The following is a 26,256-nucleotide window of genomic DNA, read 5'->3' on the forward strand; positions in this document are numbered from 1 at the left end:
TAGATTTGTATACTCAGCTGGGGCTAGAGCTTTCATTTAGCTTAAAAAGAGTGCAAAATTTCTGCATTATTGCACTTCAGATTTTCTACTGTTGGTTGTCCAGATTTTGTTTACCTCAAAAACTTAATTGAAATTTTAAAATTATTTTTGGATGCTGAATTAAACATGATTCTCGTTTAATTCAGTATCCGTTTAAACTTTCTCAGGAACCTGTTATAGCTGCAACCATTCAAATACTCTCTAAGATCTTTTATTCATATTTGGCTTTCAAAAAACTTTAAAATAAATGACTTAAATATTGGGCAACTAAAAGAACATCGAAAAATATTAAGAAAATACATTTTCTTGCTTTATAAAATTTATTCAGTATAAATACATAGTATAATGTATTCTTAATTGTATATAATTTAAAAAAAAATAATAATAATTAAAAAAATATATAAAAATATAATATTTCCAAAAATCCAAAACATAAAAAAACATTACTAAAATAAAAATATGTTGAGATACAATGCTATGCAATTAACAACCAAAATTTAATTTATATAAAAATTAAATAGTTATAAACAATATATTTTATATCACTCAATTTGAATTCACGTATCTTTTTCTGTTTGTCATAATTTTAAATATTGATTTTTTTTTCATAACACTTAAATAATTTTTTCTTAAATTAAATCATATTTGTTTTATTTAAATTTAAATATATTATGTACATCTAATTCATTCATTGTCACAACGAACAAAATTCGTAGAATTCCCATCAACAAACCTAAAACGGTTGATGAGCTCTTAACTCCGCTGTGAATTAGAAAAAGATTGTATTTTGAATTTGTTTTATTATAATATAAATAAATATTTAAGAAAATAAATGTTTTTGCTGTGAGTGATATTTGTTTATGATGAATAATGACGATGTGTTTTTGTATGAATTAATATTTAAATTTTCTTCTTGAATTTTTGTAATATTGTGTTTCTTTCAGGCAAGAAATTATTAACTTAATATTTAACCTCCTTTACTTGTTTTGTTTTTGTTTTTTTTTTCTTTTTTTATAATTTTTGTTTTGTTAAAAACGTTGATAGTGTTTTTTCTTATTTTGATTATTATTGTTTGTGTGGACTGTAAAAGTTTTTCTCAACCTATCACAAAATTTACGTAGAATATCATCTTTTTGTATTGGGGCCTGTAATTAAAGGGATTAAAATAGTTAGCTTGGTGGTCAGACAATTTTGTAAAAAGTGTGGATTGTGGAATGTGGATTTTGTGGACTGTACTGTACATGTAAAATAAGATTGAGAAAACTTTAATCGAAGTGAGGACGAAGGCAGCTAGGAAAGTTGTGTTGTGCTCAATTATAATATCGGTGAAGGAAAAATGGAGGAGTTGAGGAAAAGTGGATTTTTGTTTTAAAGTTTTATGTATAAAAATTGAAATCTATAAAAATGTTCTTTGACATTTAATTTTTGTAAGATGAGGCGTGTGACTTGGATTTAATGAATTTAATAAAATTGATACGACACAATTTTAAAAATTAATTTAATGTTTTTGTGAGGAAATAAATAATTTAATATAAATTTGAAAGTTGTTTCAACTAAATGCATTTTTACTGTTCTCAAATAACACAAATCATAATTATAAAATCAAAAAAAAGTTAAAAACAAAAATTAAATAAAAAACTTTGTTCAAATTAAACCAATTTCTTATTACACCTGTCTCAGTGACAATTCTTGACTTTCTTTCAAAAATCCAAGTCACATTTTTATGATTTAGCAAACTTATTAGTTTTTGTTTGATTTTTTTTTTTTCAAATATATAGATGCTAAACTTTTGACTTTCATTAAACATTATTAACTATATTACACTATGGAAATACAAGATATAAAATAAATCTTTTTCTTAACATCTACTGAAAATATTAGTATGAAATGAAAGATGAAGAATTTAAGTTTTTAACATAAGTGTTTCTTATAAGTATTTACAAGTATATTAAAAATTAAGTTTCCTAATTTACATAATTCAAACCAATTTTAAAACCATTTTTAAAAAAAATTATACTAGTATTTTTTTGAAAAATATGTATATTCAAGTTGCTTAAACCTGGTAACTATAATAATGCTTATCCATTCAAAAGGCTCATAACTTAATTGCTTAAAACTATTCATATTTTCATCAATAAACGTGTGTATAGTAAATACTGATTAGTACAAAATTATCATATCCTATAACTAACTTAATCCCTGTCAGAAGTATTGCATATGAGAAAAGCCATCTAGTGAATTCTTTCAACTGTTTCCGACAAAGAAGAAATTTGCTGAAGAGCTTCATGTACACGTCCTTAACACTCCATATAAATTCTTCATATTTTGGACAGGAGCAAAAAATTTTCGGGGCTTATATACACTTTTTTTTAAATTACCCAAAAAGTAAAGTTTTTTTGTAAAATAGTTATAGTTAAGCGTAACAACACAAAATTTATTAAAACCTTTTTTTAACAGTTTTAAGTAATAACGTTTCAAATTTCGTTTTTTTCGTCAAGATGGTTTTGTATACCTTTAATATACCAGAGACGATTTATTACCTTTAGGAGTTAAAATTACTTAGTATCTCATACAATGTTAGAGAAGACCTAAAACGTGGAACAGGCGTTTCATCTGACAATTTGCTATGGTCTAGAATGAGGAGAAGTTTTGGGGATTGTCTGATATGTACTGTACTGTACTAAAGTATACATATAATTGCATTCTGATGTGCTAATAGGCAGCACTTATGGCATTTGTTGTATTACGAAGTGTACAAAATAAACGTGACTGCTGTAGCCAAGAGTATGAAACTCAATTCACGAACTCGCAATCGAGTTCAACAGATCAACATTTCGCTCAAAATCCTGACAAGAGGTCAGTACAAGGATAATGATTCGCTTTTAATGCCAGAATTCATCAGCAACTGCGCTTCATTGGTAGTAAGGTCTTTTCGACCAAAACTGCTACACCCAAATAAGTAAGTAATTCATTTATTTACATTATTTTACAAAATTGTATACAATGTTTAAATTAAGATGCTATGCCTATGCCGTCAGCCAAGTTGACAAAAAAAATTAAGAATATTTAAATTTTGTGTATGTTTTGAATTTAATAGAATTCTGTTATTAATAACAATCTATACTCCCAAATATCTTTCAAAAATGAACTCAATGTTTTGCAATCACCCTCGTTAAGGATGTTTATGGTCTCTTGATTATTTTTCCCGAAAAAGCAGCGTCTTTATGTTTTGAATATTGGATAGATACCAATGAAATGCAGACAATCTTCTTTTAATACAGAATCGGTTAAAACTACCATTATAAGAACTTTCATTTAGTTGACAACTTCAAATCTTGCTTTAAAGATAAGGGATATCTCTTCATAACTCAGTGAATACTTGAAATAATTTCTGGCACCAAGATTATAGCTGAGCTGACTGTAGATTATTCTACTGAATGAGTCTTGAGCTTCTTTTACCAGTGTCCTCATTATGTCCTCGTTTTTCTCTATGATGGTTCACATGGTTTACTTTGCTGAAATCATTATCCAATCTCACTCCACACTCATTGCCAACAAATTGCCATCTTGCAAACCACCAGTGCTTGTTTCTTTTCGAAATTCTTGTGCTCTGATGGTTGCTGCAGACTTTAATGATGTTGTCAGCTTGAGACTTCAGAGTGCTTGTAATAAGTTTTGGAGTTCTTTTTCTAAATATATGGCATAACTAGGCGTATTCAGAGGTAGGTTGAAAAGATTCTTTATAAAATTCCTATAACATTTTTCGATTTCTTCATATTCTACCGATCCCCAAACATGAGCAGCATAGAAGAGAGTAGATTTCACTACTGAATTAAATATTTTGTATTTTGTAGATAAATTAATTTGTTTGTTAGAGAAGATATTTTTCCATGTTAAATTTTGCAAACTTTGTGAGCAATCACAACGAAATGGTTTATTTGCCCACAATGATGTATGTATTGGGGGATATATGCCACTCTGCAACCCTCCAACTTGAGCTTACTTTAGAATTTGGTGTAGGTGAGAAGTTGGGCGTATGCAAATTTTCTTTACGTTTAAGGAATCTTTGTATCGCAAGAAACTATGCAATGCACACAACCTCGCACCTACCCCAAATCCTATAGTGAGTTAAAGTAGTAGTAGAGGCAAAACGCTTTCTTGACATTCAGAGCTTATGGGCAGTCTGACAAGTTTTTAGTTTATTACTTGCTTTTGGGCGCTAAATTTAAAACTCAAAATGTCGTAGTGCCCAAAATTATCAAAAATTTCATTAGAATATCAACATTTTGAAACTCACGACATCTTTTGCGCGATATATTAATTATTAATTTTGGCGTTATGATATTTCAAATTGATTTGACAACTTTGTGACAAAAGAGTCTTTTTCGGGACGATATGAGATTTTTAATATCTTGGCGTTATTATCTTCCCATAGGAAGTTATTGTGATCTGTCCGATTCGTAGAATTGAAAATGATGATTTTTAAAGAGATGTCTGTGAGTGCGAGTGTAGGTACATAGCTCAAGAACTAGTAGAGATATCGACTTAAAAGAATTGTTATTAAATTTTGAGAAATATCGAATTAACAATTACAAAAACTTGTTAAAACAAATGTTTCGACTCAAATATCTTTTTAAAAATCTTCAAACTAATATTTTTAATCACAGAAAATTATTGTTTCTAAAGCATTCAGTAGTTTTTTTACAAAGATCGAATAGTCAGTTTTTTCATAACAAATTTAAATTTACAAAAAATAGTACACAAAATTATTAAAAACTTGTGTTCGGTTCTTGATGTCTCGTAAACAATAGAAAACATTAACTACAAATTAATTTCATTCATCCTATTTGTATTTGTTTATATAAGAAATAAAAACTTTTAAAAAATGCTACTAAAATTGGTAAAAATTGGTTTTCGGCCATAATTCTCTTTAAAGAAAATAGATTTTGAAATCAAAATGTTTCATCATATGCAAAATATCGTTGGTAATTTTTGAGAATGAATGAATTGACAACTTTTTTCACAAAACACGAAAACCTACACTTTTAAACAAGACAAAGCGACAGACGGGATGGGAAGTTATCAGTGTGGGTGGCTTCCTAGTTTTATTTTAGTGTGTAGTAAAACCAAACGCTTTATTTTTTTGTTTTTCAATATCATAAGACCCAAAAATGTTTGAACTTCTAAGGATCCTGTAATGTTGCCCAAATCTTACAACAACAAAATGTTGTTTGAGTTATTTTTAGCGATAAGAAATTTAAAATTTTTCCAATTCGGTCTTGGGTGAAAAGACCTTACGCTGACTGTTTTTTTGTTTAATGTTATTAAGCACTTAAATATCGAGTTTACATTAATTTTTAAATTTGAAACAAAAATATTAATACATAAATGAATTGATAAATATTATTTTCTTATTTCTACTGCTAAAGTTGTTTTGTAAATTGAAAAAATTAACCTAATTTTTTACAAACAATTGTAAACTCTAAACCATAGTTTGTGGGACTCACTCGTTTACTTTTTAAGATATCTTATATATTTTATATGACATTTTTATTTTAAATTGTTCAGTATTGAGAAATTAAAAATGCCAGAAGATATATCGGAACCCAAGATTATTAAGGAGATTGAGAGATTTAAATATTTTCTACAATAATGAATAATATTAAGGCATTTAAAATATTTTCAAAATTAAGATTTAATTAAAATAGTTTTAAGAATTCTACAAAAAAAAACGTATTTCTATATGAACTTAAAAAGCGAATGTATGCGTTGATAATGATAAGTAGATTAAGTTTAAAGTTTAATAAAAAATTATAATAATTTCATTAAAAATTAAGCTACTATACCTGTGGCTGTGGCACTGCTCCTCTAAGCATTCCTGCAATAAATTCAGCAGTATTGGCAAATTTCATTGTAATACGATTAATAATATTCAAAACTGGATTTTGTGTATTTAAATAATATGTTGTCGTAACTGCTGGTTGTTGATGATTATTCTGATGGTTCTGGTGATTCCATGTCTGTGTCTGTGATGGCAATGGCACAGAAGCCGAACTAGATCCTGATCCAGATACATTATTGCTATGTGCTGGCTTTGATGAACTTCCAGAATTTGGTGAATTATTACCATTATTGGACTAGGAATTTTTAAAAATAATGTTTTAAAATTATATCAAGGTTTTACCTTAATATTTTAAAAATAAACACACACAAAAATACGAAACATCAAATGCAAAATTGTAAAACTTGAAGTCCAATTTTCAAGATTAAGTAGACTTTTTGATTTTTTGAAATTTTCTATATACTGAAATGGAAATGTGAAAGTTTATTTTGAAGAGTTTTCAAGGTAAACGAAAGTAATGTTTAACAATGGACTTGACAAAATATTTGTTTGAATATGAAGTTAAATAGAATCAAAAGTAAATAGAAAATGTTTTATTTTTGTTTGTGCAACACAAGAGGGTAGAAAAATTACTTAACAAATTTGCAGATGTAATGAAATGAAAGATAATGATAATTTTTACAAATAGACTTTATTTTTACAATTATTTAAATGAATATAATACTTGAAAATAGAAAAAGGTAAAGAAACAATGGCAGAATAATAACATTAATTTATTTTAAAATTTACAAAATAGAAATATATTACAAACAATATAATTTTGAAGAAAATAACCAAGAAAAATTAAATTTACAATAAAAAGAAAGAAGTTAAAGATTTTGAATGGTGTATCGAATATGAGTAAAAAATAGAAAAAAATAGAAAATATCTTTAAAATGCTAAAATGTTTACATATAAAAATAAAAATATGTTGGATCTCATTTAGAAGAAATGTTTTTAATAAACAGAATGTGCTAGAAATATCGTAAAATCTTTCGTCGCTTGAGAAGCTGAGTGACATTAGTCAAAGCTTTAGTAGTTTTTTTTATTAAAATCGCATTACGGACTCCAGAAATGATTAAAATTCCTTGCAGACAAAACTATTTTTTTTTTTTCAAGTTCAAGGCAACAAACTTATTTCTTATTTAATAAAATGAGGAACCAATTTTGAATAAGGATAAAATATTGACTTATGTCATTATGCTTTATAAGCGAATATTCTTCTTTTAAATTTTGATACCGTAGACATGGCTTTTTAGAGAAGAAATTTAACTCTAAAATTAAAGGTGAAGCAACGCTAGCCGTGTCAACTAGTAGCAATACTTGGGATAAACATTGAAAATACATAAAAAGATGAGAAATCAATACAAGTTTATGTATGGGAGTATGTATATGTAACGATACAAATAATATGAAAGATAATATAGGTCTTAACTCCTGAAAGTATGCATCATTTCAAGAAAAAATAGCTAATCAAGCATACAATCTACTACAAAATAGATATAGGCTTTAATTATGATCGTTTCCGGTTATAAAAGAAAATTGCATACAATTTGGCACTGATCATATTTTAAATTTGAATTTTTTCTCTTTTAAAACGTTAACTTTTTTGAAAAAAATAAAAAAGGGTTTTTTGGGAAAATAACATAACTTTAATAGAATAAATCGAAAACATACAAGCGTTAATATAAAATTATCAAGCCAAATTTGTTTCTTTGTGGGTATTTGTTATTTTTTTTTAAGTTTTAGGGAACCAAAATTAGGTATTTTTTGTGCTACGTATGCTTTGAAATGTTGCAATAAGATCTTAAAAACTTGTATTTAAGCGAGGAAAAGTGATTTTGAGATCGAAAGATGCGTTCAAGATACATGTTTGCAATTTCGTATAAGACGGAGAATTTTCAAAAACAAATATCTTGAATCACTTGAATATTTAATTTCGAAAATGAATTTATCAGTTTTAAAAATACAAAAATTTGAATAACAAAATTCATCAACTGTCTTTTGTAATTTAAAAATATGGTAACTCTAAAGAAAAATTGTAATAGTTTTGATTTAACTCACTAGAGATGTAAGATTTGAAGTTTAAAGCAGTTTTTTAAGAATATTTTGTCGTATTAAAGATGGAAAAATGGGAAAAATGTATTTGGCAACAGGAAGCAATCTGTCTTTGAAATAAGACATTTTGTTTGAAAACTACAACAAGAATGGTTAAAAGACTAACGAATCTCAAAATCTACAAAACTAAACTATCAATTGAAATATTTTATATTTTTTACATAAACAAAAAACTTTGCACTCAATTAATCAGGTCCAAAAATTTTTAACCAACACCGATAAATATTATTTGATATGGCAGTTCAAAAATGTGCGAGCATCCAAAAATCATTTCGTTGCTGACGCTTTACAATTATTTTAATTTCAATTTTTACGAGTACTTATTTACAAAATAAAATGTTTTCGAATTCAGTTTGATTTCTTTCAAAATGGACGGAATCGAAGTAGGAGGGGAGGAGGTGGGGAAAAGAAAACCAATTCCCTTAACCTTGAAATATTGGCTGAACAAAATGTCTAATTTTCAATTCTTTTATAGCAAAAATTGTTGGCAATATAGCTGCCCTTAAACGAGGTCTACGAATTGTTTCAACAACTTGTCTTTTGTTTGCATTTGATGTTTCATCCATTTCAATTATTACAGGTCTCCTAGATGGCGCTGAAGTCACACTTGGCAGTGCTGCTGGTTGCTGTGGCTTTTGTGTTGTTGATTGTGGCTGCTGGGATGGAGGTTTTTGTGGCTTTGAAGGTTGTAGCGCTGCTGCAACTGGTGGAGCCTGACTACTACTTGGTTTCATTTCAGGTTTCTAAAAAGAAATCAATTAGAAGATCGAAGTCGCTATTTTATATATTAGAACTTACTTCATAACCATATCCGCCTTCGTCTTCGTCATTGCCAAAACGATTTAGAATTTCTGGTAAATTCTTTTCGTCATTATTTGTGGTGGCACTTGGTTTTAGTTCATCAGCTTGAACTCCTCCTTGTCCTGCACCCTGACGTGTTGGACGCTGCGTAATATTTATGCTGTATGATGAGCCCTTTTTTTGTGAAATTCATATTTTTTGGAAAATGTTAAATACTTAGTAATTTGCCAATTGGGGAGATTAGATTTGTTAAAAATTTTGTCACATAGATAATATGTCAATGTAAATTCTATGTTTTTTCTAGAGCTACAAAATGATCTAAACTTATTCCTGTAAAAAGATTACACATGCGATACAAAAGCCACAGAAGTATTATCTATCTACAATTAAAACGATTTCTATATAGCAACAATAAAATGTGATTTATTACAAAAGAATAATGTGTAATTTATTTAAAAACTCAAGTAATAGCATAAGAATTTAAGTATTTACATAAAAATATAAAACAACGTTTAAACTAATTAACCATAGTCCAAGGAAAAAATAAAGTATTTTCATTAAAAAAGGAAATCATTTTGAAAGCTTAGCCAAAAAGCCAAAAATATCAAATATTAAATATAAATAATTTTACAAATTTACCAACGAATAAAAAAATAAGCTTTACAATTAAAAAGAAGAAAAAATAATATTAACAACAACAATAACAACAACTCATCCAAAAAATGGAATATTAGCCAAGATACGCGACAGAGGGCGCAATAGTAGAGGTCCACTATCAGGCATTGACATAAATCTCAATGATAATGGTTGATTGGAAAAATTATTATTAAAAAATGACGATGATGGTGGACGAGTCGTAGTCGTAGTCGTTGACGTAGAAGATTTTTGATTTTTCTTTTCAATTTGAGAATTTACCTGTGCTTGTTCTCCTGTGAATAAAATATAAAATTTGGAATTTTAAAATATGTCAAAACATTTAATTTAAATATTTATTAAATTAGGATTAAATTAAACAAGAACCACTAACCTGCTTCCGATTCAATTCCACCTCCAATTGCATTGAATTTTTGATCACGTAAATATTCTTCAAAACGATTGTTGTACTCTCCTGTGGGATCCCATTTCTCTCGCAGAGCTTTGTAGTATTGAGGATAGTCAAAGTATAAGGCTGTGATGACTTTAAGGGCTATTTCCTTTTGACTCGGTTGACACCGACCACATTTTGTACGAAGGGCTTCGGGCAGAATTCCTTTGGGGATTTCAAAAGGGTTAATTAGATTTTGTTTTAAATTGCTCAGGAATGTTATACTTCTATACTTAAAGGTATGTTTATATTAGTTTAAAACAAATTTTGTCTTTTATTAAAAGTTGGAAATGCTTTTCCTTCGTCAAAATAAGTACATTTATATTTTTAACATTAAGAGTCTACAATACAATCTTTATTTTTTTGTATGTTTTTTAAATGAAATCTTAATTACAACTTGACGTTGGTCTTTAAAAAATACTAACGAAAAATTTTAAGTGAAAATTACTTAATATCAGCTTAAAGATTAAAACGACTTTCAACAAGTTTTCAATCAACTTCGTCTAGGTGGTTCCCAAACTTTTTTTTAACATTTCACACTTAAAATCTGTAAGACAATAGAAGATTTCCCAAATAAGAAAATCTTGTTCGAATTCTTCTTGATGATCGATAGTTCATCATGTTTGCTAATGAATGAATCCCAGTTTTTCAGTTTTGATTGAATACAGAGTTAAAATCAGATCTAGTTACCACTGATTTCATAATTAACTCACGAACAAGTTCTTCAGTGGGGGTTTTATCAAAACCCCATGAGTGGTATTAAAATTTGGAATCACTGAGAAGTTATTGAATCAGTTGTTAAAAGAAAGTTAATAGATTTTGGCATTTTGGTTGACAGCCACACAGCTGTTGTTTTTTGTTGTTGTTTTTAAAATTATACAAAACGAATAATTGAATTAATATTGATACCAGAATCCAACTTTTTCTCGAAATAAATTAAAATAATTTTGTCACGATCAGATAACTCTTTTTCTTCTTAAAACAATTAAACTTATAATTTCGTATTAACATCCATCGCTTTAGTCTTAGACTCCTAAAAATCATTAATTTTTTAACAAAAAGAAGTATTTCAGTATCTGTCAAAATTCAGAGTTGACTCACTAAATTTGAAGGGTTTAACCTTTAACTTTGATGGTATCACACTTAAAAAACTGGACAATTCAAAATTGAAAACATTTTTTTAAAATCATAAATTTTTGTTGCGAGTATTCAAAAAGTTGAATATTGGAGCAAAGTGGTCCAAATATAAACGATAAATTTATAAATTTTTAAAATGTTACATTTCTTACTGTTTCAAAGTCCTTATAATCTAATACTTTGGAACGTTTGCACACGTTCCATAGGATATCTTTTTCAGTTTGGAATATCTCCAGAAACTAGTAAGTTCTTCGAATGAGACTTGTCTCACAAATAATTACATAAAAATGTTTAAAAATTATTTAAAAAGTAGTTAAGTTGATGTTTTTTCTTATTGTTTATAGTTCGCAAAACGGGTTCTTGGCATTTAATACAATTTTGAGAATTATCCAATTAAAACTTTCTTTCAGAAAAAAGAAATATTGGCAAAATAGCTTACACTTCAATTACACTGGTCAACAAGACAATGTAGGCAATCAAACGTTTTATGAAAATTTTGATGGCCTGAACCGACTTCTAAGATACAACCTTCAATAATTCGAAGAAAATTCATATAATGAACGAAGAATTGAAGTTCATTACCATTTTTTGACAGCATAAATTGATGGTACTCTTTGTTAATAAAAAACTTTCTTTTGTCGAAAAACATTTACGATATTGGAGTTTATTCTTAGATTCATTACTCCTAATTAACTATTATTGCCTTCTTCATTTTTTAAATATTTTTTATTTTTACAAGGATTCATTTTTTTTATAAACTATTTAACAAAAGTTTTTCAAAAGAAACGTATTTTTTGCTATAAATTGTCAAATTCTATTGAAAGATGGTTACGATGTCGAAGGATTAAAAAACCACTTCAAAATCAGGTATTTTCAAAATTGAGATGAATCAACTCGTTAACCCCAAAGTTAAATATTCAAGTTCTATGGTGAATTCGTCGAAATTAAAAAAAAAAAACATCCTATGTCCATTCTTTTGTTATCTGATATTAACTTCTTCATTCTCAAAACGGTTCATATATTTTTATATTAACTTTCGAAAACCGGTTAAAAATTATTTAAAAATTGAAAAGCTTTTCAAAATAAAATGTTTATTGTTTGGTGAAACAAAAAGAAAAACTACTTTTCAAAATAACAAAACGTTTTACTTTTCATAAAAGACTTTACACTTTGCAATTTGGGTTTGGTTAAACGTAAGTTTGAAAAAAAAATCAGCACTTGAAATTAACTCTGAAACCAAGTATTCAGAAACCTTAGGGAGATATAAGAAGGTTTCTTGAAAGCATCAGATAAATTCAAACGACGACCCATAACCCATCTCATAACTAAAAAGAAATTATAAAAACTTAGTGAGATAAATAAAAGATTTAAAAGGAAACTAGAAGCCAAAGATTTTGACCTTGTAAAATTGTCATACAATTTATTGTTAAGTGTAATGTTGAGCTTTAACTTAGCCTTAAGAACCCCGTTTTTGGTTATGATAAGCATTTTTGAAGTCATATTTTTACTAACGGTGAAATTCGAATTCTGTAAATTTCAAACCTTTAAAATTAAAGAAGCATTGTTTTGTCTTTGCAGCAAAACCAGTGAATTGATTGTCAACCGGTGTTATTGATTGTAAGGTTTTCAGAATTTCTTTTATAATGATTTGACTTATTGTGAAAAATGTTGTGATTTTTTTTATAATAAGTCGCCTTTTAATGCCATAGACTCAAGGCAAGTGTTATGAAATGAAGAAAGGTTTTAAAATTAGGTGTCGGTGCACAATTAATTGAAAATACATCAATGAAAAGGAAAGTAAAATTGTAGTAAGGCATTCCACATTCGAGAAGTACGGCTAAGAAACACATTACTTAACAGTACGACATTGTTTGAGCTTGAATTTAATCTGAAAAGCATTTTCTTATTCCCTTTTATATATTTGTTGGGAGAGTATATTTATGGAACTCTATACTATGGCGCAAAATTTTAAACAGTTCTCATTTAATCAATGAAGCCGACTCTAGTTAAAGAAGTTATTTATTTGAAGAGTCTTGTTAAAATTTATATTAATTTTAAACACTCTAGTCTGCTAACTAATTAATTATTTAACGTGACTAAGGGTATTTGTATGGTTTTTATGGGCTGTGGTAGAGGTCCCCGTTTTAAATCCTTAATTCTTTCCAATTTAGATGGCGAGTGATTTTGCGAGAGAAAATGAACTGCCGCGAAGTGATTGTCATTGTTGATTTACAAGCTCAAAATAATCTTCTCATCTTCAATCAAAAAATAGAGTACGTTATAAATGTTCAAAAAGTTGATCCTATAAGTTTAGTAAAAAAATGAACTTTACTATTTAAAAAATAATAAATAACAGTCTATAGAGTACCAGGGCCTAGTGGCTAATAGCTCTGAACCATTCTAGTATGCAAATCATGACGGGGACAGAGGAAATTTAATATCAGATATTTTCTATGCTCAAAGAAAATTTTAGTTTTAACTTAATTTTCACTTGGGAAAATTTTCAAAATTCGGAAAGAGTATTTTTCTTACTTCTATACATATTTCGAGTCTAGAAACTTTTGTTTCTTGGTAAATTTTGTATGTTATATTCAAAATACTTTATTAAAAAAATTAATATAAGTTCCTATTTTTATTTTGACTGTCAAAAGATAAATTTAGTCGAAAAAAAGACAAATAATAATATACGCAACACTTTAAAGAGTTTTTCAATACCATGCTTTATTTGAAATAACCCCCTTTTTTGTGACATACGATAAATAAAAACTACACTATTACTAAAAATGAAACTATGAATAATTCAGAAATGTGTTGAAAAAGTTAAAGTTCTTTACAAAAATGGTGAACGTTTTAAAGTAGAAGTTCGTAGCTTTGTATGAAAAGTGTCTTATTTCTGACATCGGTGATCCTAATTGTCCCCCAAGGTCATCAGACATTTTTTTTTTGTTTTTGGGCCTAGCCGCAACAGAAAAGGTCTTTTCAAATGCTTTAGCATCGCTTAAAGACACCAAGGATTTAATTCAAGAAGCCTTAAATCTTTAAATTAGTCATGGAAAACTGTATGCAAAAGATATGGTGCTGCAACGGTAGCCGTATTGGGTATTTAGTATCTCATTTGAATACTCTCTTTTATAAACACATTACTTTTATATCTAATATCAATTACATATTAATATTCAGAAAATGTAACCAATCTCTAGAGAATTATGAAAACTACATCTACATATTTACAATGTAGAATCTTCTAAGAGAATATGTACTTTTAAATTCCAGTAATAAATTTCTATAAAAATAACCATCAATCATTTGTTATTATGATCAAACGTAACTGATGCAAAATTATTCTAACTTGTTTTGTAAATTTGCTTTAAGTAAACTTACCTTGTTGTAATAATTCTATTTCTCATTACAACGGACACTTATAAGTGACAGTCAGCTTTATAATATAAACTAAATAATTTATATCTAATTGTTGATAATTATCTACAATTTATCTTTTTGAAAGATAAGCAATTCTTGTAACAGATACAATAAGTGGCGGTAGTCCCAAGACTCATCGGAGCACGGCGGAGCCCGGAAACAATTTTACTCAACTCAAGCACTCAACTTATCAAATAAACAACATGATTTTAGAGAGTTGTTTCAATATTTTATTCAATCATATTCAAAGAATTACACGTCTAGAGAGGTTTTATTTTGGAGTTGAAAGAGAATTAAGAAAACGTTCTCCTTGAATTAATCTCTCAACATTAAGACCAAAAACTTGTATAACTATCAAAAAATAACATTCCTGAGAGAACCTAAAGCCCAACTTCAAATTTTAAAGTTATCTATAACTTAGTTATCTACAACTTTCAACATTCATAAGACTTTTTCATGTTGACCCTCTGTTCACGGGGGCATGCCATCGCTCAAAACACCAGATTAAACCGCCCAAAGATACAAAACATGGCTATAATTGAAAATTAATTCCCATCATCGCGTGTTTGGCGCCTAAGAAGTTAAACCTTTAGCTTTGAATGGCATTCATCAGAATCTATATAAATTCAACAATAACAATTTGATAGAAAGCAAAAATATTAATATATCACAATTGAAAAAAAACTTTAAAATTCAGAAGGCTATTATGATGGTTAAAGGTCATTTACCTAACTTATCATCATATTTTTAATGCGTGAACTTAAATATTTTACCAAACTATTGAAAAATTGATGACAAATTTATTATTGAAAGAGGTTAAACATCATTATAAGCAGTTTTAGATAAATTATCATACTCACTTTTAAGTGCTTTGCCTTCGGGAGCACAGGGCTTCTTATTTAATAAACATTCCACGTAGTTTGTCACTAGCCTCGGACTTGCCAAAATTGTATCAATATCTAAACGTTCGTATCTAGAATAAAAAAGTAGAAAAAATACAAAAAATAATGTAAGCAAAAATGTGTTATGATTTGTGAGAAGATACATCAATCATTTTCTTTAGTATCTCGAAGATATTGTTGTTTTTTTTATGTAAAAACAAAAGTTAGACGACTTCCCGAATATTATAACGACGACGCGACGCACCGCCTTAAATTAGCATTTATGTTAATTTACAACGAAGTCTTCTTTTTATTTGTTGTGACTTCTTCTTCATGTCTTTTATTTTGATTTAATGACCCACAATCGATTTGGTCGGTTTATTTTGTAATTCCATATGTTTCAACACTACACTCGGTCAAGGTCAAGGAATAATAATAAATAAAAAGACTGTGGAACTTAGATTGGAAAAAATAAACACAAAATTAAATGAATGAAGCAAAAATATTTGAAGTTGGTTTTCTTCGATTTATTGATCATAAAAATCATTCGTGCGGCACCGGCATTATATTTAATAGTTACTATCTCAATTCAAAAATCAGATACCTATGGTGCCAATTTATCTTAGACAAGTGCGGGGAGAAGTTTATTTTTTTTTATAAAGAAGTTGTTGAGGATTATTAGAACCTTAATAATCCATTGTAGATGTTTTGTATTGAATTGATGAAGATGTTTGCTTTCAGATAGAAGAACATGAATCATTTATAAAATAAAACTTGGTAGTAAGTAATGTTGGATGTATTTTATAAAGTGAGTGGTTGTAGGTGGTTTGTGAAAATAATTAAGAAGTTAAGACCGCGTTACGCTTGAGCTGAGGCGGAAGATATGCGTGGTTTTATTTATTTTCGTTTCTTTAACCATCAATTTTTTCTTAGAATGAACCAAGTGAGAAGTAGCAACTTTACTGATGGAGGAATTAGATACACATTGACAATTGAGGAGTCGTTATTTTTATATATTTAAAAACTATTAACATGTGTTTTTAAAACATCTGCAGAGCAAGTCATTGCATATTTTTTGTCTAAAGTGCAAACAAATATTGGTTTTCGTCTTAATAGTTAAAATTTAACTTACATTTCTAGCTTCGTAAATTGTATTTAAAGTTTAAAATTAAAGTTTTAATATAAGTGTAATGGAAATTTATTAAAGCCCTCAAAAACCAGGATAGAAAAACACCCTTTTTACTTTCTTAATATAGAAACCATATTGAAAGTATTGCATTAGTAAAACATTTTAAACTTGTGATTTAATTAAAATTGACATTACGATGGTAATAAAGTCGTCTCTCTGTGTCCTTCTGTCCACGCACCTAGAGTCCAAACCATTAAGTCGATTGAGTTAAAACAATTGACATAAGGTTTCAAGTAGATTCGCGATAGGCGTATTTTTCATACATACAAAATTTTTACTCAAATATCGCAAAATTCGATTGTTTTAAAAAAAATTAAAAAACTGTTTTTTTTTTCGTTTTTTGTTTTTTCTTAGCTTGGTTCCTTTCCCATAGAACCGTTACTAACTTGCCATAGAAAGTTATTGTAATGGGTCCGATTTCTCAAATTTAAAATGTTTACATTTCTCGAAATTTCTAGGTCCCTAGAGTCGAAATAAAAGATTTATTGAAAGATGTCTGTACGTACGTTTGTACGTTCGCGACGTTTTTTTCGTCGTCCATAGCTCAAGAATCTGAAGAGATATCGACTTCAAATAAATGTTGTCATACAGATTATAATGTAGAAAGATGCAGAAAGGAATCTCAAGAAAATTGAGTGGGTGGTTTTGGTTAACCCCAAATATCTCACGAACCAATGATGCTAGAGACTTGAATTAAATTATATATTTTATATTGTAACGTGATACCAAACCAGTATATTTTTGGAAAAAATCAAACAGTTTTTTAATAAATCAAAAAAAAAATAAAAAAATGTGTCACCTCGAAAATATTACGAACAAAAACTGACTTTATTTTAAAATTATTTTGTTCAATGAAAAACAACGCTTTTGACATCTGGTAAAATTTTAAGAAAATCGAATGGGCAGTTTTTTTATAAAAATAAAAACTTAACAAAAATATTACTCAAAGTTGGTAAAATGGATTTTCGGCACAAATATCTTTTCAAAAATTTGAGATAATGGCTTCAAATTAATTTTATAAATAAAAGTTGGTAAACATTGGTAAAAATTGATTTTCGGCTCAAATATCTTTTCAAAACTTTGAGATAAGTGCTTTAAACTGCCTTTATCATTTAAAAAATATTTTTGTCAATATTCATAAAAAATTTTGAGAAGAATCTAATACAGTTTTTTTACAAAAAATAAAAACCTACAAAAAAAAACAATACCTAAACTTGGTATAAATTTACTTTCGACTTAAATAGATTTTCAAAAATTAAAAATATCGTCTTCAAACTTTTTTATTTCATTGAAAATATTGTTTTCGATATTCAGTAGTTTTTTTTATAAAAATCCAACAGTCCGTTTTTTCATAAAAAAATAAAATCGACAAGAAATCGGACGCAAATTTCGTAAAAATTATGTTCGGTTCTTGATATCTCTCAAATTAATTTCATTCATCCAATTTGTAAAAATTTAAGAAATGCTAGTAAAATTGGTAAACATTTTTTTTCGACTAAAACTAAATTTTCAAACTTAACTATTTCCTTATTTGAAAAATATTGTTGGTAATTATAAAATGTTTAAGAATAATTCAACTTTTTTAACCCAACACGAAAACCTACAAACTTTACGCAAGACAAATCAACAGACGGGATGGGAAGTTATCAGTGTGGGTCGCATTTCAGGCTCTTTTTTTCTTTCTTAAGTCTTCTCAAGAATTATTTAACTGATTCGAATATTCATTTTCTGTACAAGCTCTTAAAACGTCGCAATTATATTTCAGGATTAAAATTGTCATTGTTTTTATTTTTGATTTTTAAAAAATACTAAATTTTTGTTTGAAATTTGATATCTCGAAAATGGGTCGTTATAAATGGGAGATTATAAACAAGTTTAGAAGATGATTTTAAAATATCTGCAGGTGTATGTAGGTTTAAAAATAAAGTTGTCCTCATACAAATTTCTTGGTCGAAAAGCAAAAAATCTATATTTTTTTGAAAAGGGCCTGAAGTTTCCTTCCCTTCAAATGTATCATTACTTTTTTTTCTAATGTACCGATTGTCTTAACAATATTATTTACTTAATTATTTTTTTAATTTAAACTGTGATATCTCAGAAACGGTTCAAAATTAGTGAACGAAATTGAAATAAAGAATTGTATACCAAAAATATTAACAAATCGTAAAATGTTACATGTAAAAAATTAATTTAACAAAATTACTATTTTCGAAAAGAATTAATAAATTGTGGTTTTTTGAGATGTTATTTAAGTTTTTGAAAGTAAGTTTATTTTGCAATTAAATTTCCAAATCATAAAATAAAGATATTTTTTATAAGCAAATTCTTACTTATAGTTACTTAGTTAATATTGTAAAGTAGCTATTTTCCATAAAATTTGGCAATTTATAACTTTTTTTTTTATTTTTTAGAGTTTTCTTATTTATCAATGAAATTTAAAATTTTAATTTTAATACTTTAACAAATAATTCCATATGCACTTTCAACAATACATCTTAAATATATCATATTTTTGTGGTTTGAAAAAAATCAAAACGAAAATACTAATGAGAAAGATGATTCCTTCGTGAGTCTCCGAAAATGTCAGTCAAAAATTTTATAAAGTCTCGTCTTTGCATTGTCTTGGATGTCGCTTATATAGTTTCATCTTATTTCGCATTAGCGTCACAAAACGAGACATATATTTGTCTAGCTCCTTGTCAAGCTCTTAATCAAAATGTAGACAACTGTCCAAAAAATTACTTCTTAACAATAGAATTTTTAATAGAATTCAACTTTTGTCATTGCATTTATGTATCCAAGTAGTAAAACTTAAAGCAGTACAAAATAAAGATTTCTTATCACATAACACCTGCACCAAATGGGTTCAGGTCATATTTGTTTAACAAGGTCAAATAACATACTTTCAGTAAATTGTTTTAAATTAACTTTATAAAGCTATGCTGATACAACAACAGTTGTTAAGTTGCACTTAGTAACTCTATTAGCATCGAAAATAAAACAATTAAGTGAGTTTATGGTTGATCATATCTATGGTCTTAGGTTGAAGTTTCAGGCAAAATGTGGGAGGAACATTTTTGGTCTATAAAAATAGTATTGAATAAAAATGAAATCAAAAATTTGAGTGCATTTTGTTTTGGAATTAAATTTGTTTTAACACCTTCATTATTTGGTCTGACCATGAAAATATCAGAAATGAAACCGTGACAAAAATATTTTTTTTTGTTTTGAATCGAAATTAGCGGTGATTAGCACAAAAAAATTATGTTAAGTATTTTGTTTAGTTTTTTTAATTAACTTTTAGTACTTAAAATGCTATACATTTATACATTTCAACGAAATATTCAAATTCTCTATTTTATAATACCAGAACTTGTGATTTAAATTAACAAAAGAATCAAAACAAATTTAGAAGTAAACCTATGAAAAAATCGATATAATTGCAATTAATTAAAAGAAATGAAATTCAGAATTTGAAAATGATAAGGTGACGAGAGTTAAAAATTGGGATTTTCATAAAAACGCAAAAGCAAGCAAGACTCAATTTTTCGAAGATAAGACTGATAGGGATTTTATTATTTTGATAAAACCAAAATGTGTCGTACACTACCGGTCAAAAGTTTGAGACCACCTTCAAAGGGTTGCTTTATTTGAACCTGGCGCTTGGGTTTATGAATGAATGCAGGATTTTTTACTGCGATTATGACCCTTATTGAAGAAGGCTATTCGCAAAGAGAAATCACCACAAAACTGAGAAATTCAAAAGAGCAGTTCACAGGACCATACAGCGTAACTTTAGTACCGGCGGTCTTAAGGATAAACCGAGGTTATGACGACCTAGAGTTACGATGAAAACCGAAGATGTGCATATAATCACCATAAGCAAGTGTTCTAGGAAGAAAATGGCACCAGAAATAGACGCAAAGATCAATGAAATCCGGGAAGAACAATTATCTGTATCAACGATACAACGAAGGCTAAGGCATGCTGGCTTTTTTGGGCGTGTTGCAGTGCGGAAACCACTTCTACGACCCCAAAACAAGATCAAACGGTTGGAATGGGCCAAAACCCATAAGGATTGGACAGATAAAGACTTCAACAGAGTCTTATGGAGCGATGAGTCCAAGTTCGAGATATTTGGCTCAAATCGGAGAGTGCACGTCAGGCGCAGTGCTGAACAAAAGATGCTACTAGACTTTTTGGTCCCAACTTTAAAGCATGGAGGCGGTTCAGTATGGGAATAGATTGACTGAAATGTCCGGAATCACCACATTATATCAGAATCTGCTCTTTGGGAAACTTTACAATATTCCACAAGAAGATTTCCCAGAATTGTAAAAAAAATTATTGAATTTAAACTAGGGTTTTTTTGATAAAAACTCATTAATTGTTTCTTTAAATAAATAATTTACGTTAAGTACAAAACTACGAGTAGTTTATATTTTTCTATCATTTACAACTAGACATGCTCTTCACTTTTTTCACGTATTAACTTTTTTCTTAAATCTTCAGTTTAGGTTTCAAAACACGATATTTCTCAAATTTCAGAGGTGGTGGCAAACTTTTGACCGGTAGTGTATCTACAACTATATCAAATTGAATTTTTCATCAGAATGGATGTTAGAAGACTTGAAATTTTACTTGCGACATATACGAACTTTATGGCAAATTTGACATTCTTAAAAAAATTCTAACTCGAGATTTAAATCAAACATGACAGAGATTTGAAATTGGGTCTCCCGTCTTTTTGTCCTACCTTTTGGTCGATTGAATTTAAATTTGTAAATAAAGGTTTTAAGCCGTTTTTTTAATAACAATTCGTTGTCAAAAACCGAAAGTTCAAATTTTCATAAAAACGAACCGATAAATTTGTTGTATTGCTTTTAAGTTTTCTCAAGAACTAATAAATCGATTTCAATACTTTTTTTGATTTTAAAAAAATATTTAAATTTGTTTCGACTTTTTGGATCATGAACAAATTCGTACGACCCAGTCATACATTTTATTTATTTTATAAAACAAAAAATTGAAATTGCATAATTTATAGTCTAGGGAGCTTCGAAAGAGTTACTTACTGAATTTTTTAAAAAGGTTTGTTAATATATACGGCCTTAACTTTTTAGCAATATAATTTACTGGTGTTAAAAAATTAAGTTCTGTTCTATCCAAAATACTCGTTTTGTAGGGTTTTCAGATCTTGTAATTCTACAGAAAAAATTTAATTTCTCATACATTTAAAAGAAAATTGATGCAACAAATAGAGGGGTATTGAAAAAAATTTTATAAAATGTGTGAACATCTTTACTTTTGGAATACCAATGTAAAAAAGAAAAACAATGAGGAGTACCGATTTAGATGTATTTTGTTTTCTATTTGGTTTGATATCTATAGGCTTAATGGTTCATAAGACAAAACGTTCCAAAATTAAATTTTGTATGAAATTATGCTAAAAGAAACAGCTTTTGCGATAGCAAATTCTAGGTGGCACAGCTTACCAACATGCGCAGCCACAAAACTCATATGGCCTTTACTGGACCTAAAGCGCTCTAAAGACTTGTTATCTCAAAGCAGACTTCATATTAGCTCCCTAATAGGTGCCCTTACGGGACATTGTCTTATAGGCAGACACGCAATACGACTTGGCGTAGCCTCAAATGACTTCTGTAGGAGCTGTATGGACGAAGAAGAAGATAAAACAATCTCTCATCTCCTATGCACTTGCCCTGCTCTTTCACTCAGACGCAAATTTCATCAAAGGGACTACTCTTTTGATAATCCCAGTGAACTAGCTAAAAAGGATATCAAATATCTTCTTCGCTTTATAAAAAGCTCAAAATGGTTCGACTAGTTAGAAATAATTCTCTAGATTCATGTGGTATCACAACGGGCCTTTCTCTTGGCCTAAGTATGTGGATTTTTAATCCGCAACCACGTTAACCTAACCTAACCTATGAAATTAGAAGTTAAAAAACTTGTTTTTTTCTTTTGAATCTGATATAACACTTTTTTGATTATGCTCTAACAATTTTGTTAATGAACCTTAGATAATGATTATCGATTAAATGTATGCATAAATTATGAAATTCCTAAACTTGTAAATTAATTACATTTTATCGTAATGCAAAAATTGTATACTTGTTAGGTAAGAAATAATTCAGTTTAAATATCAAATATACATACCAACTGAATTAAAATGTTTTCATAAATAATTGCTTTTGACTTCATTCATAATTTTTTGATACCTTCAATAACAATATGGTTAAGAACTATACCCGGGAAATTCTGCTCAAAAATATAAGATTAGCCACTACTAAGCATCGGCAAATCCAACAGGCACAACAATCTAAATTGTTACATCAGGCTTTGCCACCGTTTAGGATCATCATTATAGTAAGCCTGACCGCTAGCTAACGCTTTGATAGTTAAAAAAAAACTATGTTTTATGTTGATTTAAAGCTAAATTACGTTTTCGAAATTCTTAGGGCCCGCTTAATGACACATAAATATCGTAAATTCGGTTAGAAACCAATTGAAAGCAAGATCCACCTTAAGCCTGGTTGTGGTTTAGCCATAAGCATTGTATTCCTTAAAAAGATCTATATTTTAAACCCGATTTTCTTAGGAATTTTACATAAGACTCATCATTCAAATACGATTAAGGTTAAGATCCAAGATAAATATTGTGTTTCTAAGAAAATTTGCTTGATAAATTTTCTTGTTTACGATAAAAAAATTACTTTTTGTTTATCTCTTGAAATGGATATATTATTCAAATTTAAAATCTAATAAAGTATATAATTTTATTTTCAAGTCATTGATAAATTGTTATAAATTAAGAAAACACAACACTGTTTTGTGTTCAAATTCATACTATCAATCGTGCCGATATTAAAACAAAAATTATTTATTCGCATACAAATTTTGCATAAATATAAGCAACAAAAACAAAATAGACCCTTAAATTGAATAATAATCGGACCTCCAATATATAATTATAATGACAGGAAACAAAATCAACAAATTGAATGTATTTTGTTTCCATCGCTTAAAATTTATGATCTACATAAATAAATTGTTGATTGCCTCTTCATATCTGCATGACGACAAAATTCATAAGAAAAAGTTGCAAACAAGTCAAGGATTTGTTAAAAATTGAAGACAACAAATTAATCCATGTATTTAATACAATTCAATATAAAAACTAAGCTCTTGAACTAGTTTTTTCACTTTATTCAAAAACCAATAAACAAAACTTCATTCACCACAGAAATGTTAAAAGTTATAAATAAATATAAAACAAAATAATTAAAAACTTACCTCTTTGTGTATAAAGTATTACTGATATCATCTTGTGCTTGAGTAAAGTCAACAATAACAAATAACACGCTACACGCAATTGCTACCGCCTGCATTATTTTATGTCTTTCTCTCTCTCGTCAAATTAACAAGAACCTTATAATATCCAATTTTAAACGTCCACTTAACGTCTTCTTTTGTTCATTTAAAATTAAAATCTCCCCAGAATCTGCAAAGAAATAAAGAAAGAAGATAATTTATTTAAGTATCTACGTGCGTTAAATTAAATTAAAAAATTAATTGCAAAAAAATCACTGGGGCGTATGAGTAATTTTTGTTTTCTTTGTATGAGATTTTTGTTCAGTGTCAATGCCAATTCGTGTATCTTGTTAAAGATTTAATGAATTTCAGATAAAAAAGGTAAAGTGTTTTGATAAGTTCATGGTTGGAAGAAATTATAATTATAAGGGGGTGCCCTTTAGGAAGAATTATTATTATTTTTGAAGACAAAAACACACTGAATAGTTAATGGAGCTACTCAGTCACGCCTCACACACCCAACAATTACAAATGTTCATTTAAGTTGTTATTAGCGAATGATAGACAATAATTATTATAGTTTCCATCTTAATGCCTGTTAAAATAATAACTTTGAGAATTTGAATAAACTCGACTCGTATAATTTTTAGCCGGCGTTTTGTCTCGAATGATAAATTTATTATTTCAATTTTAATAAGATTTTATCTTAATCAAACAATTTTGCATCAAGAACACATAAAGAAATATATTTTTCAAGGTTGGGGAAATCCTAGAATATGCAAGACGCAATTTAATTAAGTTAAAAAAAAAGATATGCAGATAGAAATATAGTATAAGCCATCTTCGGAATATTGATGAAGTTGATTAATGTATTTGTATTGTAAGTTTTTAAGCTTTCTTGTTTTGCCTGGATAGAAGCCTGCGATGGTTGTTGTAATATAACCTTGTGATTATCTTTATATATGTTTAATTGCAGGTGTGAAGCTTATATTATTGTAAACTTTAAATTGCATGCTGATGAATTACAACTTATTTATTATTATTTATCTAAATAAAAATACACTGTACTTCGTGAAAAATGAATGTAATTTATAAGTTGAGCCATAAATTTGACAAGCACGCCGCCGATGTTAACTCTGATTAATGTTTCTGTTAAATCACCATCAGGCTTCTGTTGGTAAGTAAGTTCGTATGCCGTCATTTATTAACAAAAACAAAATATATATGTGTAGAGGGTGGCACCTGCATTTTTATTTGAAAGCTTATTGTGATTTGGGGACTCATATCGATCAAAGTCAATGCATCGAATGCTGGAGGCATTTTTATTGCATATTTAACGCAATGCTTGAGATATACAAAAACATGCTTAAATGCCTAAAAACTGACTAATTTTTTCGGTGATTTTCCAAAATTTTTTAATATAATTAAATTAGCCTTAAATTAATGCAATTCGTTTGCCTTCTAAACTTTTTTTAGTGTCTTTCTAATTTTATGTGTGAAACTGAGTTGCTTCTTTGCCCTTGAGCATTATTTTGTTTTGAACTGTCAGTTAAATTTAAATTTCTTAAAACAAATCACACAAGGAGAAATAAAATATGTTATATATGTTATATTGAATACATGCATGTAGGGCTTTTCTCTTGCTCTGTTGGTTTTACATAAAATTATTTTTAAATAATCATATTTATGCAATGAAATTAAATAACGATGATGCAAAATTCAACTTTAATTTGCTTCTATTGTACAAAATCTTATTATTGACTCACAAAAGAACATCATAATGAGAAATTCTCAAATCATTTTGTTTGTCCAAAATCTACGAACTTAACAAGATATACCTTTATAATAGATTTACTAGCCTATTTCAAATTATACACCATGTTAAGGTCACACAACATATGCTTTCGTGGATTCCTTAGAATTTTTGTGAAAGAAATATAATATAAATAATTGACAACATTCTGCCAATAGATTTAAAATAAAATAAGTGGCGCATTTTTTGACTTCGAAACATCTCAAAAACAATTTATATGATTTTATCAGTTATGGAATAAAGGTACGAACATTTTTTGTACATAGTTGTTAAATATTTGATGTTGAAACTGAAAGGGGCTTGCATGGTAGTCACAATGAGAACTTCCCATTGTTGTTCGTAAACACTTAACAATGATTTTTTTATTATAAAACTTTTAGCTGCTTAAACCAATTTAATAGTATTTTCTTAAACAGTCTTCTGGCTTATTTTAAATATGTTACCTTTATCTAAAGTATAATTTTGCGTATTATAAAATTGTTATCATGTTTATGTTGGGAAAATATTTAAGTTAAGTTGTAAATTCTCTTGTTTTACGCATTACAAATAAATTTGGTT

The 26,256-nt window shown here is 28.1% G+C and overlaps 1 protein-coding gene across 3 annotated transcripts in view; it reads right to left on the bottom strand.

Annotated features, from left to right (window-relative positions):
• Nucleotides 1–524: 524 nt before the first annotated feature.
• LOC129952650 (rho GTPase-activating protein 17-like) overlaps nt 525–26,256 on the bottom strand; it is a 76,848-nt gene continuing 51,116 nt past the window's right edge. Inside the window, exons 2-9 of one of the 3 annotated variants that reach the window (XM_056065396.1) lie at nt 23,868–24,075; nt 15,341–15,453; nt 9,867–10,088; nt 9,755–9,768; nt 8,837–9,013; nt 8,617–8,781; nt 5,886–6,176; nt 525–801 (exon numbers count right to left, since the gene is read on the bottom strand). In XM_056065396.1, coding sequence (XP_055921371.1) covers nt 793–801; nt 5,886–6,176; nt 8,617–8,781; nt 8,837–9,013; nt 9,755–9,768; nt 9,867–10,088; nt 15,341–15,453; nt 23,868–23,962 — 1,086 coding nt within the window. In that variant the 5' untranslated portion in view covers nt 23,963–24,075 and the 3' untranslated portion in view covers nt 525–792. Of the gene's footprint in view, nt 802–1,027; nt 1,185–5,885; nt 6,177–8,616; nt 8,782–8,836; nt 9,014–9,754; nt 9,769–9,866; nt 10,089–15,340; nt 15,454–23,867; nt 24,076–26,256 lie in introns of those variants that run through there. The other 2 variants (XM_056065394.1, XM_056065395.1) reach the window with 2 other exon arrangements.

Source organism: Eupeodes corollae, chromosome 3 (genome assembly GCF_945859685.1).
Source record: "Eupeodes corollae chromosome 3, idEupCoro1.1, whole genome shotgun sequence".
NCBI lineage: Eukaryota > Metazoa > Arthropoda > Insecta > Diptera > Syrphidae > Eupeodes > Eupeodes corollae.